This window comes from Battus philenor, unplaced genomic scaffold, assembly GCF_028537555.1.
Source record: "Battus philenor isolate CCGP_79_NKW_IND1 unplaced genomic scaffold, ilBatPhil1.0.hap1 SCAF_29, whole genome shotgun sequence".
Lineage (NCBI taxonomy): Eukaryota > Metazoa > Arthropoda > Insecta > Lepidoptera > Papilionidae > Battus > Battus philenor.
The window spans coordinates 7,448,836-7,464,275 of record NW_027181692.1 but is presented as its reverse complement, the minus strand read 5'-3'; the positions used below and the strand labels follow the sequence as shown (position 1 = coordinate 7,464,275).

At 37.4% G+C, this 15,440-nt stretch overlaps 1 protein-coding gene across 1 annotated transcript; it reads right to left on the bottom strand.

Moving 5' to 3' along the window:
- Positions 1 to 1,197: 1,197 nt before the first annotated feature.
- On the bottom strand, positions 1,198 to 15,026 carry Su(fu) (suppressor of fused). The gene is made up of 12 exons (XM_068769856.1): positions 14,760 to 15,026; positions 13,474 to 13,576; positions 12,772 to 12,864; positions 10,863 to 11,041; positions 10,382 to 10,527; positions 8,793 to 8,878; positions 8,048 to 8,186; positions 6,416 to 6,536; positions 4,928 to 5,004; positions 3,464 to 3,558; positions 2,473 to 2,605; positions 1,198 to 1,421 (listed from the first exon to the last, which is right to left on the bottom strand). The coding sequence occupies exons 1-12, from the start codon at positions 14,905 to 14,907 to the stop codon at positions 1,227 to 1,229; spliced, it is 1,515 nt and encodes a 504-aa protein (XP_068625957.1). The 5' UTR covers positions 14,908 to 15,026; the 3' UTR covers positions 1,198 to 1,226.
- Between the last annotated feature and the right edge of the window lie 414 nt (positions 15,027 to 15,440).

Genomic DNA, 15,440 nt, shown 5'->3' with positions numbered 1-15,440 from the left:
TTGGTCCTTTTCTTACTTATTATAAGTAACGCCTGATTCCATTAAATATTTAAAAACATGTGTTTGTTAAAAAGACCATGATCAGTTAAGTTTCCATCAGACACAGCTGGTGTAGTAATAGTCTGATTAGGATATTAGATAGCCGTCAACTACTCACAAATTACTATGTCAGCCAATAGACTCCCAATGCCGTAAGGATCCTCAAAAGATCTCCACAATGACAGGTCTTGCATTGCCCGAATCCAGAGACTTTCTGTGATCTTAACTGTCGTTGGTCCACCTGGTGGGCCTACCAACGACACGTCTTCTGATTTATGGTCACCTCTGGACAACCAACCAATCAGAAAAATAAGGTTGTATCGCAAGGCACTGGAATGTTACTAGTGATGGTTTATAAGTGTATGGGACCAACTGAAACATTAACATATTTATTTGGAGACTGAATCTACAACGAAAGAATGATTTCTAGAAACTGTTAGTGTTTAAGCAAAATGTTTTATGATTGTCACTTTTGTTTAACAATTATTTTACTTACAATAAATAAACTGTGATTACTCTCATTATTTCATATCATGACATTGCTACTGAAATGCATTAAAGTTCACTAATAAGCTATAGATACTTCCGTTTGTAATATTCAGATATGATTTTCTTCCTTTTTCCGATGTCCACTGTAAAGCAAAGTACTTCTCCAAAGATCGCCACTACGACAGGTCTTGCATTGCCCAAATCCAAAGACTACTTGTGACCATGAGTTTATTTTGGGTCAACCGGGAGGTGTTGGAGATGATCTCGTCTGCAGACTAGTGGTCACTATTAAAGAATCTTTCGGTTTCGGGCATACCCCTCTACCTTGCTCTCTTGGTGATTTTGAGCCTTTCACCAATTGCATTACCTGTTTCTACAAAAGCTAGGAGCATTTGTGTTTATATATATATATACCTTTCTCTGTCGCACACGTCTTCCTTCTCTCTTACACAGTAGACTCATGTGATTTGTTGTTTAAATAAAGTCAGTTCCAAGATTCGTTAACGTAATTTAACATATATATATAGGATTTTGGAAAATAAAATTTAGTCTGTTCTGTGCACTCGAATTTTACTTTTAACTCCTAGATGGAACTCCAAGTTTTTTCGCGCCTAAACATCCATTTTTAGTATATAATGAAAGACAGAAATGAATATACTGGATGTGTTTGTTAACAGTATATTTTATTTAATAATTCACTATATAAATTCATGATCAGGCAGTACAGTGATCTTTAGCCTGTAGCGAGGCCAATGTAAATTGACAGGTAGGCTGGGAGGTTGTTGGAGGGCGGAGTCCCCTTCGCAATCCGACTCGGAGTCGCTGTCAGCCAGCCGCGCCAGTGGCGCCACCTGTGATGACATTTCTTTCACCAGTGGTCCCGGAATCAACATCTGTGGAACAAAATTAACATTACATAGCAATAGGGGTAATTTGATTTGCCGTCAATAAATATTTAGTACATATATATAAACAATGGTGTTTTAAATAACATAATAGATTAGTACAAATAAAAGTAATTTTTATTTATTTTTGTTTCAAAACTCAGTTACTTTTTTAAAAAATAAAAGTTATATAGGAACATATATGTCTTATTCAGTTTAACTAGAGTCGTTCTGTGGTCCCTGTGAGTTTGAGCTTGTGCTCCAGTGAGGAGAGATTCCCACGGAGCCTAACCCAGAACTGCAGCGATGACCATCCAATATCACGTTGGAGTTTCTTGGAAGGGACATCGGATGGTTACATCATTTTGCAGGCAGCTTACTTGGTAAGTCTAGGAAATAGGTATAACTTTAATATCTAAAAGATTCTGGCGTTACATTGCGGAAGTCCATCCTAAGTAAGAAAAGGACTAATATATACCTACTTCCACTATATAGTGGTAGTGCATAGCGGAAGTAGCTATATATTAGTCCTTTTCATACTTAGGTATAACTTTTTACCTATTTTACACAATTTTCTCTAATAAGCCACCCGCTATATTTATCACTGTGATCATTTTACACAGGATGATTGTAAATAGGTATAAAAACTTTAAAGCGTTTTGCAGATAAATGAACTATACATTCATTTCTATGAAGATTTTAAATCTATAATCAATACATACAATATTTTGACAGCTATGGAACGGTCTTCAATTTATTCCAGAATTTATATGAGAAAGGAAAAATTTTGTTTTCACTTTTCAATAGTATCTTACAATTTTTTCTGCCTTATTTAACTTTCATTTACTCTGCTGTAAATGTAAAATTAAAAATTACCAATTCTCTTGAGCCATACTTAAGTGTTGCATTCAGTAACACATATTTAATTGTTTTTTTATGTTATATTAATGTTTGCAAGAACTTGCTTTCCGAGTAGAATTATTATACAATTCATATAACAAGTGTTTGTTGCCTATATTAAATGTACAATGTGGGGGTAGTTTGAAAAATGTGCACCTACCTGAAGCCAAGGTCCTCGCTGTGCGTAAGGCCTGGTGAGGCTTGGCAGAGCGGCGGTGACTCCGCCCCCGACGAACGTCACTGCACGGGGACCGCAGCGCCATGTGAAATGTCGTCCGTGAGCCACGCGCCCGCTGTCAAAAATAAATTACCACGAAATTCAAAGCCTGACATTTGGAAGATATCATGCTAGGAGTTTATTTAAGATATCAGATCATGAGAAGATCTTTAAACAAGGTCATCGATGTAACTCGAAGAATTTGTGGCGTGCATATCGCGCGCCACTCAAACACGCGTTGCCTAGCAACGAGCTCTTACCCACGTGACCGTCGATCGCATCGCGGCGGCGGCGGCAATGAAACGGATAGATGACAGATGGCGCCACAGTAGACGCAACAAAAGTTTTCATCGCGCTGTTGAGAGTCTCCGCGCTCATTATAAGTGCTAGCGGAGGTGCGATCAACATTAACAAGAAGCTACAGAAGAACAAGAAGCTACCGAAGGACAAGAAGCTACCGAAGAACGAGAAGCTACCGAAGAACAAGAAGCTACAGAAGAACAAGAAGCTACCGAAGGACAAGAAGCTACCGAAGAACGAGAAGCTACAGAAGAACAAGAAGCTACCGAAGGACAAGAAGCTACCGAAGAACGAGAAGCTACCGAAGAACAAGAAGCTACAGTACTACGTCCACACTCAACTACTACGACAAACTCATAGCCTGAAGTGGAAGTTGATGGGGTTCAAGTCTTGTGCAACTGACGGCTGTAAGAGCTAAATGTTTCTCAAGTGTCGACCACGAACCGGTAGACCTGGAAGGGGTCTAGTCCAGGTTACGGGAAGTTTCAGAAGAGTGGTCCCCTACTAGCCCTTTGGACTGCTTCAAATATCATTGGTCGCCATCTTGATGTATTGTTGTAAGTGTTGCCATATATTTTTTGGAAATACCTACATAATATGATACAAAACCAAGTAATAACTTAAGTTTACTCACTCTATGGCCAGAGGTAAGAGGCTTGCGCCCTCCGCGTTGAGGACCAGGTGCACGCCGTCCAGATACTCCACGCTGTCGTCGCATCGCCACGAGCCCTGGACAAAACTTTCAGAGTAAACTGCAGCTTCCCATACCAATACTCACAAAAAGTTCCTTCGGAATATACATTGCTATATCTAAACATAGTACTTGGCATTTGATTTGGCACGTCGATAATATAATCAGTACAATGAACAAGTTACGGATATAGTCCAGCGGATTGCTAAGTTGAAGAGAATTAGGGCAGAATAGATAGCCGTTGGGGTGTTAAAGTTCCGAAGTGAAGACCAGAAAGCTTAGGTCCAGCACCAACAGGACAGAGAACCTTGTTTAGAACGGAAAACGCTGGCTATGATTGGACATTTATGAAGGTGGCCAATATATAAATATATATATAAGGAAGACAATTTTTTTCCTAGGTTGGTTGTACTCTATTAAATTTGCCAAGCGTCTGTATGTCAAAATTTAAGTAAAAACTCAGCCCAAACTATTCTGAATGGTGTTTTTAAACGGTTTTATTTAGTTCGATCCGTACGGAATTTATTTGGAACAAAATGAGAAATTGAAATTTAAGCACCTTCCCGTTGTCAGATTAATCTGAAATTTGGTACACACATTTAATTTAGATGACAATACAATATAATAAAATCAATAACATTATAAATCTAAGATGGCCGCCGATACAAAATGGCGGATTACATATTTTTCCTTAACCCCCTCAATATGGGTATCAAATGAAAGGGCTACACTAGTAAAACACGATGATTATGTCAAAATTTAAAATTCAAGATGGATGCCGTTCCAATATGGCGGACTAGGTACATATTTTTCCACAACCACCACAATATGGGTATCAAAAACCGTTTGACTTAAAAGTTTTTTAAATGTATTTATGTGTTTCAAAGTCTCTACTCAATGTCATACTGCCGGTTCTTCGCGACTTTTTTTTTGCCAAAAACTCCACTGATATCGTTTCGCAAACACCATATTCACCTGTTTAGTCTCTGTGACTTCTGAGTATTAAACAAACTCAAAAGTCCACTGCTGGGACTCTGTTTGGACATGATTGATGAGATAAAAACCCAACTTCAAGAATATCTTGAAGGCTATACTCGAAAAAAAATTTCGTTTTACCATACGGTGATAACTTTTAAAATAAAATTTATTTGGAAGAATTAATAAGGAACTCACATTTTATTAAACTACCTTACTTTTTGATTATAGTATTATATATACAAAACTAATATAATGCTATAAGTGTCAACATGTAACTGTCTCCCAGTTTAACTACACTATTACATTGTACATATATAATTAACCTGCAGCTGTTATAAATAAAAAATTATAACTAAAAGCCGTCTACAATTCGCTGAAGTTACTAAAATTAAAGACTCCCACTACTAACCACCAAAATTTGGATAATACCTGCATCAACTCTGGCACCTGTGGCAGAGCTCGCTCCATGCTGGACATCTCGAAGCTGTCCGTTGACATGTTATGACCTGGAATCAAATTTTTTTGCTTTTGATGGACTTTCATTGCTGTCCAATTCCTTTCATGGCATCCCACTATCTTAATCCAGAAGTATGGCCTCTTATTGACAATCCAAAGAATTATCCCTTGCACAGGACCTCAGGAGTGTAAGGAGGTGGATAAAGGACCCAATAGTCTCAACTACGCGTCTGAACGTGGTGTCGAACCATCAAGAAAGCTCCACGAGTGTTTCATGAACAAAGCACGTGGGACTGTGGAAGATGGACCAGCTATACTTGGGATCACTCTACGAAGTCAGGTCAGATGATGGAATCCGTAAATAAAGTAGGACAGGTTGGTCGCTGAAGGAGGGGAGGAGATGTGACGACCACGACTGAAAGAAGCTGTGGTAAATACACCAATACCTCACTTTGCGTCGTGGTTGTTCCAAAAAAACACGACGCAAATTGAAACGCCTCAAAGTGAATTAAGATTTTCTATAGCAAACCATGTAAAGATCGAAGATAGGTTCCGGGGGGTAAGAAAATACAACTTTTTAAAAAGAAAATTGAACAAAGTAAACATTTAAAAAACAAAAATAACATAACTCTGCCAATAAATATTCTGGAATAATATATACCTTTTTTGGTAACCAGAAACAACACGTAAAAATTTATATAAATTTATAATTCTCTTTTAAAAAAAGCACAACACACTACGTAATTGAAACTCAACTCTAAAATTAGCAAAACAAAGTGAAAATAAAACTGTATTCAAATTGCGTTGATTTTTAGTTAGAAAGGGAATCCCCGAGTTTTGATGGCATGGCGCAATTAGAAACAAGTGTTGCCATCATTTAGAAAAAAAAAGAAAATTTAAAAAAAAATTAAAGACTCGAACCCAAAAAAAACGCAACCTCGAAAATCTAACGACGCACAGTGAAAATTAGTACTAATTAAGCAGCGACGCAACTTCGAAAAAAATGTAAAACGAAATGACACAAAGCGAGATATTGGTGTACATAAAAATGTTTCATCATATTCTTCTATTACTACCTACTAGATGGCGCTAGCGATTAAACCAAATATACATAGTACTGTTTTAACGACGATTTGTTCTTTTTTAAAACATCTTGTATTCGTGTAATACCTTCTTCAAAAGATATATAATTGTATATCACAAAAATAGTGTTTCTCTTTGAACTTTGAGCAGCCTACCATCGTCTGCCAGCTGAACACTTTCAATTGGACTTATTGAAGACCTATAGAGAACATATGTCCAGCTGTGAACCTCTTACAGCTTAGTCAAGTTTATCACTAAAAAACGATTCTATTATTTACACTAAGTTAGTTATTTTTGACTAAAACAGGACCTTTAATGGTCACATTTAAATAAACAGGGAGGGTACTTCAACTTTTTAAATCTGACACAAAGTCTTACCTTCAGGTGCGCTTCTCTCTCCAGAGCTCATGCAGCTAAGTCCCCGCTGCAAGGTTTCCTTGATCTGCCGTTCCACTGTCGGACTGAGTTCTGATGGTGACGCAGGCGGTTCCTGTGCATCCTGTGCAACATTACCCATGTCTGTATTCATATAACCATCATGTCGTGTTGAGTGTTAGAGAATGCCTGAGTAGTACACATGAGAGTACATTAAATGTTACCATATTAATAGTTTTATGTGTTCCTTCATAGGTGATATGGCTTTAGAAATTTACTATATACAACATTGTAGTAAGGTATGACCAGATTAAATAAAAATAATTAGAAAAGAAAAGTGTTCGTTCATAAGAGGAAACATCTAGTTTAAGATTTAAGCGAACAAAAAAAACTTTAATGTGAAAATGTTTCAATTCAATCTTCTTTAAGGCTACATGTGTGTGCTTAAAATTAACATGGGTCTCTAAATATAAGATTGTGAAAAGTTCAACCCAACTTTTGCCCAATAATGGGGCCCACGCAGGATGGTTTTCATGAGGCATCAAGGCTAATGGAACATGTAGCCTAATACACTCTAAAAGGTTCCCAACTAGAAATTTGTCTGTCCAATATCTTATTCATATACTAAGCGAGGCAAATGCTAGTTGTTATTTTAAGAAGTATTTTTTGTAAACATACGTGTACATTAATGTATATATTTGTATATATGTACACCCTAAATTACCATCTCCTTCATGTCTCTCATCTCCATCCAAAGGTTATCTGGTAAAGATAGCTTCAAGCGATAAGACTGTCTTGCACTCCTATATTACTTGTTACTTTCTTAGTTAATATATATGGTGTACAATAAAATAAAGTTTATTCGTATTTTATACTTTCATATTTTGTGTTATTTTTTGGTTTTATCAACATATATTTACAGGTAAAATAGGTTTAATTCTATCTTCAACACTAAATATATAAAATAAATTATACATACACGTCATGTCGGTGTGGAGTCTTCTATATTAATGTCGATTTTACCGCGTGGCGCCCCTTTTATACGTTCACTAACAACTAGCGCCATCTGTCGACGCTTGTGAAAACTATAAAGTTCCTACATATATATATATAAAGATCAAGTCAGGTTCGCTGTTAGACCAGGGAATGGTACAGGATATATAAGTCACACAGATTTACGATGGAAGGTTTAGGTTCCTTTAGGAACTAGGCCACCTGAACCAACTTTATATCAAACTAGCTGATCCCGCAAACGTTGTTTTGCAAAAAAAATTAAAGTTTTTAATTAACAAATGTAAGATAAGGGTTGATCGTAGAGGGGTGAAAATTTAAGTTTGTATGTATTTTTGTATGCTGTATCATAATAAAATAAAAACCCAAAAAATTGTCTAAAAAAATAAAAATAAAATTTAGGGGTAGACCACCCTTATCACTTAGGGGTATGGAAAATAGATAGTAGCCGATTCTCAGACATACTGAATACGCATGTAAAATTTGGTAAAAATCGGTCAAGCCGTTTCGGAGGAGTTCAAGTTCGAACACCGTGACACGAGAATTTTACATATTAGAAGAAGAAGATTGTTTTCCTCTCGACAAGTGGTAGAGTATACGAATATATCAACTGTATTGTGTTACCGTGACATATGGCAGCCACTTGATCCTGGCAGACACTCCAGCTAAGGGCGCAGGCGCTGAACTGCCACCTCCGTTACTCCGAACTCTCCTCGCAGACGCCCTCCTCCTAGCGCGAGTCACCAGCCACGACCCACCGCAACTGTAGATGATATATCATATCACTACGGGTCCTGGTGTCTCGGGGTAAGTTAGCACAAAGCTGATTTAAATTGATCACCCGTCTCCAATATACAGGATGTCCGGTGACAGATTTATGTTTTAAACATAAATTTGTAGTTTTAAATACTAAATGCATTTAATAATAGAGTAAAAATTTTAATTTCATAATTTGTTAGATATATCTTAAAAATTTCTTCCGTAGAGTTGTAAACACTTCAAAACATAACTTTGTATCATTGTAACTCTGTGTTTGGCACTAATCGGTGTACCATAACTCCTGAAGATGCCCCGTGGAGGGGTGAAACACGTGTTGAGTGTTTTAACGGTGATAGTTGTGTAATTCGCATTGTTTGCCGCATGCGCATTTATCAGGGGGCTGGCGGGCGGTGCACTTTGTTGTACGACTACCACTGCATGTGCGGAAGTGGCTAAATATTGGTCCTTTTCTTACTTAGGATGGACTTCCGCAAGGTAACGCCTGAATCCATTAGATAGCGTTATCTCTATCGCACGAAATACAACAACAGACAGAGATAGTGCTCTACGTGCTTCATTTATTTCGAGGGTAGAAAGAAAAACTACTTACCGAGGGTCTTCGCCTATGAGCTTCAGTACATCAAAACCGGAGCCCCTCTGTGCTGCCTTCAACTCCCTACCCGTGCACCCCACCATCTGGAACCGCATCAAGTTCATACTTCATACATTCCAGTCGATAGATGGTCACGGTAGTTTGTAGGGGAGGAAATAACCAGAAATGGACATAACGTTTAAAATGACGATTTAATTCCTGTCTTTTAGTTTTCATCGATTGGGGGGGGGGGGGGAGCAGCCGCTAGTTTAAAGGTTTTAGATACACCTATCCCCCGATTTACACGGTTTTCCAAAAAAGTTTTTTTTTTGTTTTAATAACCGATTTTATTCCCATCTCTCATAATGTAAATATTTCTGATTCAAACATCGAATCGGCACAAATAACTTCGAGCGGTGAAAGTGAATACGAACCTTCGATTCCGAAAAAAAGAATGAGAGCAATTTCTTTTTTTTTCTTCTGTTTAATGTATTGTAATTAAATTAAAAAAAAAAACAGTTTTTCCGTAATATATTAAATATTTTAACTTGTCAATGCATTTTATTTTTATTTCTGTGTACACTTAAAATTATTGAAAAAAAATCACAACAGTTAAATAGCAAAATCATGAATTTTCTGCGAGTTTTTCGATTAAACGGTTTTGACTTGAAAATTTTTAATTTTCGATTTATACCTTTCTCTCAGGAACGTATCTACCGTGTAAATCGGGGGATAGGTGTACATCAGAACATAAGTCAAAATGAATATAATAATGTATACAAAGTAGAAAGGAATTTGAATAAGAAAAATTGTAACTGCAAAACTGTGGAAATTATGTAGAAGAGAGTGGGGTGATGTATGGAAGAAGAAAATTGAACACAAGAAATGGTTGAAAAAAACATATATAGAAGAAAATATAGTCCCCATCGCTCCCAAGATATGGAATGAACGATTGGTCTACAATAAAATGTTTTGGATTTAAGACCTCAGACTGGCAAGTACAGCATAGAACCTTCTCTCACAAGATGGACAAACAACCTGGTTGATATCTTCGGAAGTTGCTTGATGCTGCCACTTCCAACGTCTCCTATTAGAAGCCTATAGGACTAGCCTATATCCAATGAACATCATATGGCTCAAATGACATTTCACTCTGTGTTTAGCACTAATCGGTGTAACGTGGCTCCTGAGGATGCCCCGTGGAGGGGTGAAACACGCGTTGAGGTTTGACGGTGGCGGTTGTGTGATTCGCATTGTTTGCCGCATACGTATTTATCAGCGGGCTGGCGGGCGGTGCACTTTGTTACACGACTGCCGCTGCATGTGCGGAAGTGGCTAAATATTGGTCCTTTTCTTACTAATGAGTCCAGTCTTCCAGTTTCCTTGACTTTGGGAGGAAGGGGAGGGGAGAGAATTTTCCTCTTTCCTTTTTCTCCTACGCTCTGAGAGATGAAAGAGTTACAGAGGATTACCATTAAAATCAGTTGTTGTTACCAATTAAGATCGCTCAAAGGTTGTCACCCCTTTGCCTGGTGTTTCCCACTGTTGGGATACTATTTTTAACATTCCATCTTAGTATGCTTTGCCTCTTAATTCTATTAAAGTACCTGTATGAACTTGACGCTCCCGTGTGGCGTCTGAATCTGCGGCAACTGAGGATCCTCGGCCACCAGCAGGTGCCGCAGCCGTGACTCCGAGTCCCCGTCGAGTGGCGCGTGCCACGATATGTGGTCGCCAGCGCAGAACTTGTTCCCTAGTGCATTTAGGTTTTATTAATATTGTCAAGTTCCCACAGCTGGGTACTAATATATGTTCCTCTAAGGAAATGAATAGTATTTTTTTTCTCCAAGATTATTGTTGGGGTTCTATCATATAAAAATAAATTTGTATTAAGAATTAACTCCCACCAGTGGGATCCAAAGGGTAACTAACCCCTTTTTAGACTCAATCGTCGCTTATTTAATCAGTATAGATAATAAAACATGTGTCAATGGAGAGATAAGATGAATTAAATAAGAGATAATGCCAGTGAGGGGGGGGGGGGAGTGAAAGAAGGGAGAGGAATGAGAGGGAAAGTGTAAGACTAACCTGTTGTGAAGACATATCTGGCCAGCGCCTGCAGCAGCGCGGCGGGCCATAGTGGTGCAGCGCCGTCCTCGGCCGCCAGCCTGAAGGTCAACTCCAGACCGTAGCCCGACTCCCGTGGCGATCCAGGCACGAGCTCCGGGTGCACCCGCCCGTCGCCGTGGAGATCAGACAACCCAAAGCTGAAAACATTGAACATAATTATGAACTTCCTAATTTTCTCTAAAATTATTCAAATTTAATCTGATTGTATTTATACAAATAAATAAAATCAGGGTGTCTGTTTGTAATATTAAAATAATCGCTTTTTATTACATGCACATGAAAAAACAGTACATATGCCAAAATATTTATTTTTTAATTTCTGTCTGTGTATTACCGAGTTTTACAAGACTTATACTGGCAGGTAGTTGATGTAATAAGGAGTAACATAGTCTATTTTTATTTTAGAAAATTCACCAAAAAAAAAAGCACTTAATAAACTAAAAAAAGAATATTTTTTATATTACACGCGGACAAAGTCGTTGCGGGCATAGCTAGTGTAATATAAAACTCTACAGACATTATAACATATGATACTATATAATGATATGAAGGAACCCAAGTGTCAGGTTGAGCCAGTCTTGCCAGCTGATCTGAGATGGCCACCAGTGACATCAACAAGAGTATTGAAGCATTATCAAATTAATGTCAAATAAGTTAGCTTGTGCCTGTGGAACGAGCAATACTACTACTACTACTAGTACTCCGCTAGCTTAGTGGCCCAAAGTGGGTCTTGGCCTCCGAAGCGAGAGACTTCCACTTTCCTCTATCTTGAGCCATCGTCTGCCATTGGTTGACATTCAACTCGCGCAAGTCTGCCTCAACGCGATCGATCCAGCGATACCTGGGTCTACCCACTGGTCTTCGACCCCTCGGTTTTTCCAGGTACGCTACAAAACAGGAATGAGCAATACTGAATCAGAATTTGTATATATTTATACATATATATGTATATTAATGACAATAATTTCATGTACAATGCTGTACTAATCTGTCTACCCTTAAAGAGTTCAGAATAAAGATCCGATTATATAGTCTGCTTTCGTAGAATATTCTTTTTCCTCAGCCACATTGCACACTGCAGCTCTGATAATCTGGAAAAGCTAATACTTGTCGGCATGGAGGGTAAAAAAGCCAGAGGACAGTCGCCTACTTGGAGTTATTTAATTTCAAAGCATGCAACACCACAATGTATAACATCTTAAAACTTTCACCGAATTTAACAGCCTAAACAAATAATGGTAACAGAAACTGACGTGAGGAAGTGATGGTGAAGAAGATGAAGCAATCACTTAGGAGTATGATTAAATAATTATTTTTGTATATCTAAACTGCAACAGATCTCTATCATTGTACAGTAGACATCTAACAATAGACTTGAATTATTTAAAAACAAATGCCCAATGTAGTAGACATTAAAACTCAAAATATTAATTTGAATAGGCTGTCACAGCCACTTTCGAATCGTCAATCAACATAATATGTTGGCACTGTTGTCCCTGCAGCAATCTGTCGCAGTTCTGCTGCAGCCGGTGAGAAACTCAACAGTTGCTCTTTACAAATATAGTTTTATAAAGAGCGCGCGACAATAATTAGCTTCCTGAATGAGCATCAACATTAAATTCCACCCATTAACATCAGTATAGTATTCTCGGATACAATATATTTTTAATATAGATTTTAAATCAGTCCAGTGGCAGATCTGAAAATGATTGCAGTGTAGTAGACAATATAAATAATTCTATTCTACTATCAAATGTCTACTACAATAGGCGGTATCAAATTGTTCAGTACTTATATATCAAGTTGGTAAATATTTGCTTCTTCTATTCATATTAATGAATGAAATATTGTATTTTAATAATATTACCTTACGTAGTGCCAGTGCGGAGGTATGTGATCATCTGGCTTCCCAGGATTCCAGTACATGCTGATGTAGTCCAAAGGATCTTGGCCTCCTAGCCTGCGCAGAACATACCAAGTATCATTATGAAGGCTTCGCAGGATTTCTATAGTAATATATTAATGACATCCTTGTGAGTGTGTAAATATGACCTATTTATAGAAACAAAGCTGGATGGACTCTTGGGGTCTTTTTGTTTGGCTATACCACATGTTCGACTAGTTTAAGAGACTGCTACGCTATTGTTTAATTAATATCATGCACTGTACCACCTTTCTACAGAACTCGATAGGGCTTGTGTATTGTCAGATGAGAGACCCTTCATTATTATTTATTTTATTCATGGTTTCCGCTATTGGAGGCCTCTCATACCCCTAATTACTTGAGATCAGGGTCTTTGTTTACAAAAAAGTTTTTCAGATTTTTCATCTTTATTCTTATTATATATTCTTCGCTCACTGTCATACTTCTCAATTTCTTTTATTCTCACCTTATTTCCATCACAATATCTTTCATTTTTTCTTGCTTTCATCACCTTCCATCCATCATCTTATTACTCTTAGGTGGCTAGGTACATTTTTTTTATTCTTTATTTTTTTTTTTTATCACAGTTTTCTTTGGGTACCCTTCATTATTACAGCATTAATCTACAATGAAATTCCATCTTACCAATATTTGAGACGTGTTGTAACTTGCAACGGATTTGGTTGATCTGGGTATAACCTCGTATATGCCTCACACAGAGCCTTCAGTCCTGCAGGCACAAGTCTTCCTGCAAGGTAAAGATACCAATTAAAATATCCTGTTTCCAATGTTTACCAATGTGGGCCCATGAATCAAAGAAGGGCAACTTGACGTGAGTTTTACTTTTGATGTAATATTATATGGCAGACAATCCTACTACGTCGGAAAGACCTGTCCGTGGCGGCAACATGCGCGTCCTAGCGCATCAACGATGTGACGTAAGCCAGTGGCCCGAATCCCCGGTCGCTCAGCGGGCGCGTCTCACTCACTCTCAACTCACTGTCTCTCAATGACATCAATGCACAAGCAAGCTCGCCGTAATGAACTCTCGCTCCGACGCTCCTACCTTTGTATAGCCGTTGTGTGAACAATAAATTAGAATTTTCTCAATTGCATCCATTTATTTCATTTCATCACCACAATGACATATGGGTGCATAAGAATTTTAGAAAGGCTAAGGTAGGGCATGGCACATAAAAAATAAAAAAAATACTGAAATGATTTCTATCTAACTGGTGACTAAGTGTGGAATTATGAACCAGATGTTTAAAAATAATAAATATTACTTCTCATTGGAAGACGGACATGGAAATGCTTAACAGGATGTTTTTATTGACAATAAATGACAGCAATTTAGTTCTGTACTACTGTATTAAGGATAAAGTGATCACAAATTAAAACATGTCCAAGTTCATGAGTTAGTTGATGGCTCTTTTCAGATTAGAGCTTAAGAAAATTTCATAGCTTTAAGTCAAAGGATGCTATTAAAGGAGAGTTAAATCTAGTTCTAGTTTTTATTAAACTAGACTCTTGGATTTTGTGCGTGTTTATAAAGCGCCCAAAACTGAGGCTTTCCAGGGAGCCCTTGAGCTTTGCTACCTTAAAATAGGTCCTAATTATAGTAGGCTATAATTATAATAGGCTAAGCGCCCTTCCCCCCCGCACCAGCGAAATGTGCGAATACAATTTGGGCAGCAGGGCAAGTCAGATAATAAAAAACAAACAATCACTGTAAATATCTCTTCATAAAGTGCATGGTCATTCACTTGAGAGATGGAATGTTCATAAAAATATACAAATGGTTTACATATGGTTGGCCTTTATTATTCATGAAAGAACAATTTACAATCTCAGAGCATGAGATTTTCTAAGGGACGTATTCAGTAAAATAGATATACTAGGAGTCACATAAAAAAATATTTTCAAGCTACCTGTGTTTATAATCTTATCTGCAGAATCCATATCTTGAGGAGGAGGTCCAGTCTGATTATTAGACGGAGTCTGCGCAGACGCAACGAACGACAACGCGCTATTTCTAATAACACCAGATGACGGAGCTGCACTGTTAGCACCCGACATTTTAACTAATAAAATTCTACTATAAGTTATACATTAAGTTAAGACATAACAGAATGGTAATTAAAATACACTTTTTTATTTGCGAAGAATGGTACAATACAATAAAAACTTAACGTCACCATCCGTTGTTTCTGTATTCTGTCATTTGTATCAAAAGTAAACGATGTCAGTTTATAGCAGGGCTGCCAATACCTATTCAACTAATTTCCCAAAAATCAAAGTGAAATTCCCAAAAAACAGGGTAAAAAAACCAATTCCCCACAGGAAAAAATCAAGCAGTTTTTCTTTGTTTTTATTAAGGCTATTGCCATACCTTACAATTTAGCATATTTTTAAAAAGCATAAATTTTACAATACCACCGTGTTTTTTAATTGTGTCTCTAGTAATAATTAAAGAAACTATCGTGCCCGTGTGCAGTCTGTTTCCGTTTGCTATTTTAATATTTTTTAACTCACTAAGCTTTCTTTCGACTAGCGAATGGAAGCTCGAGTAAAAACTGGATCGCTATTTTCAAATTTAGAAACAAATCATT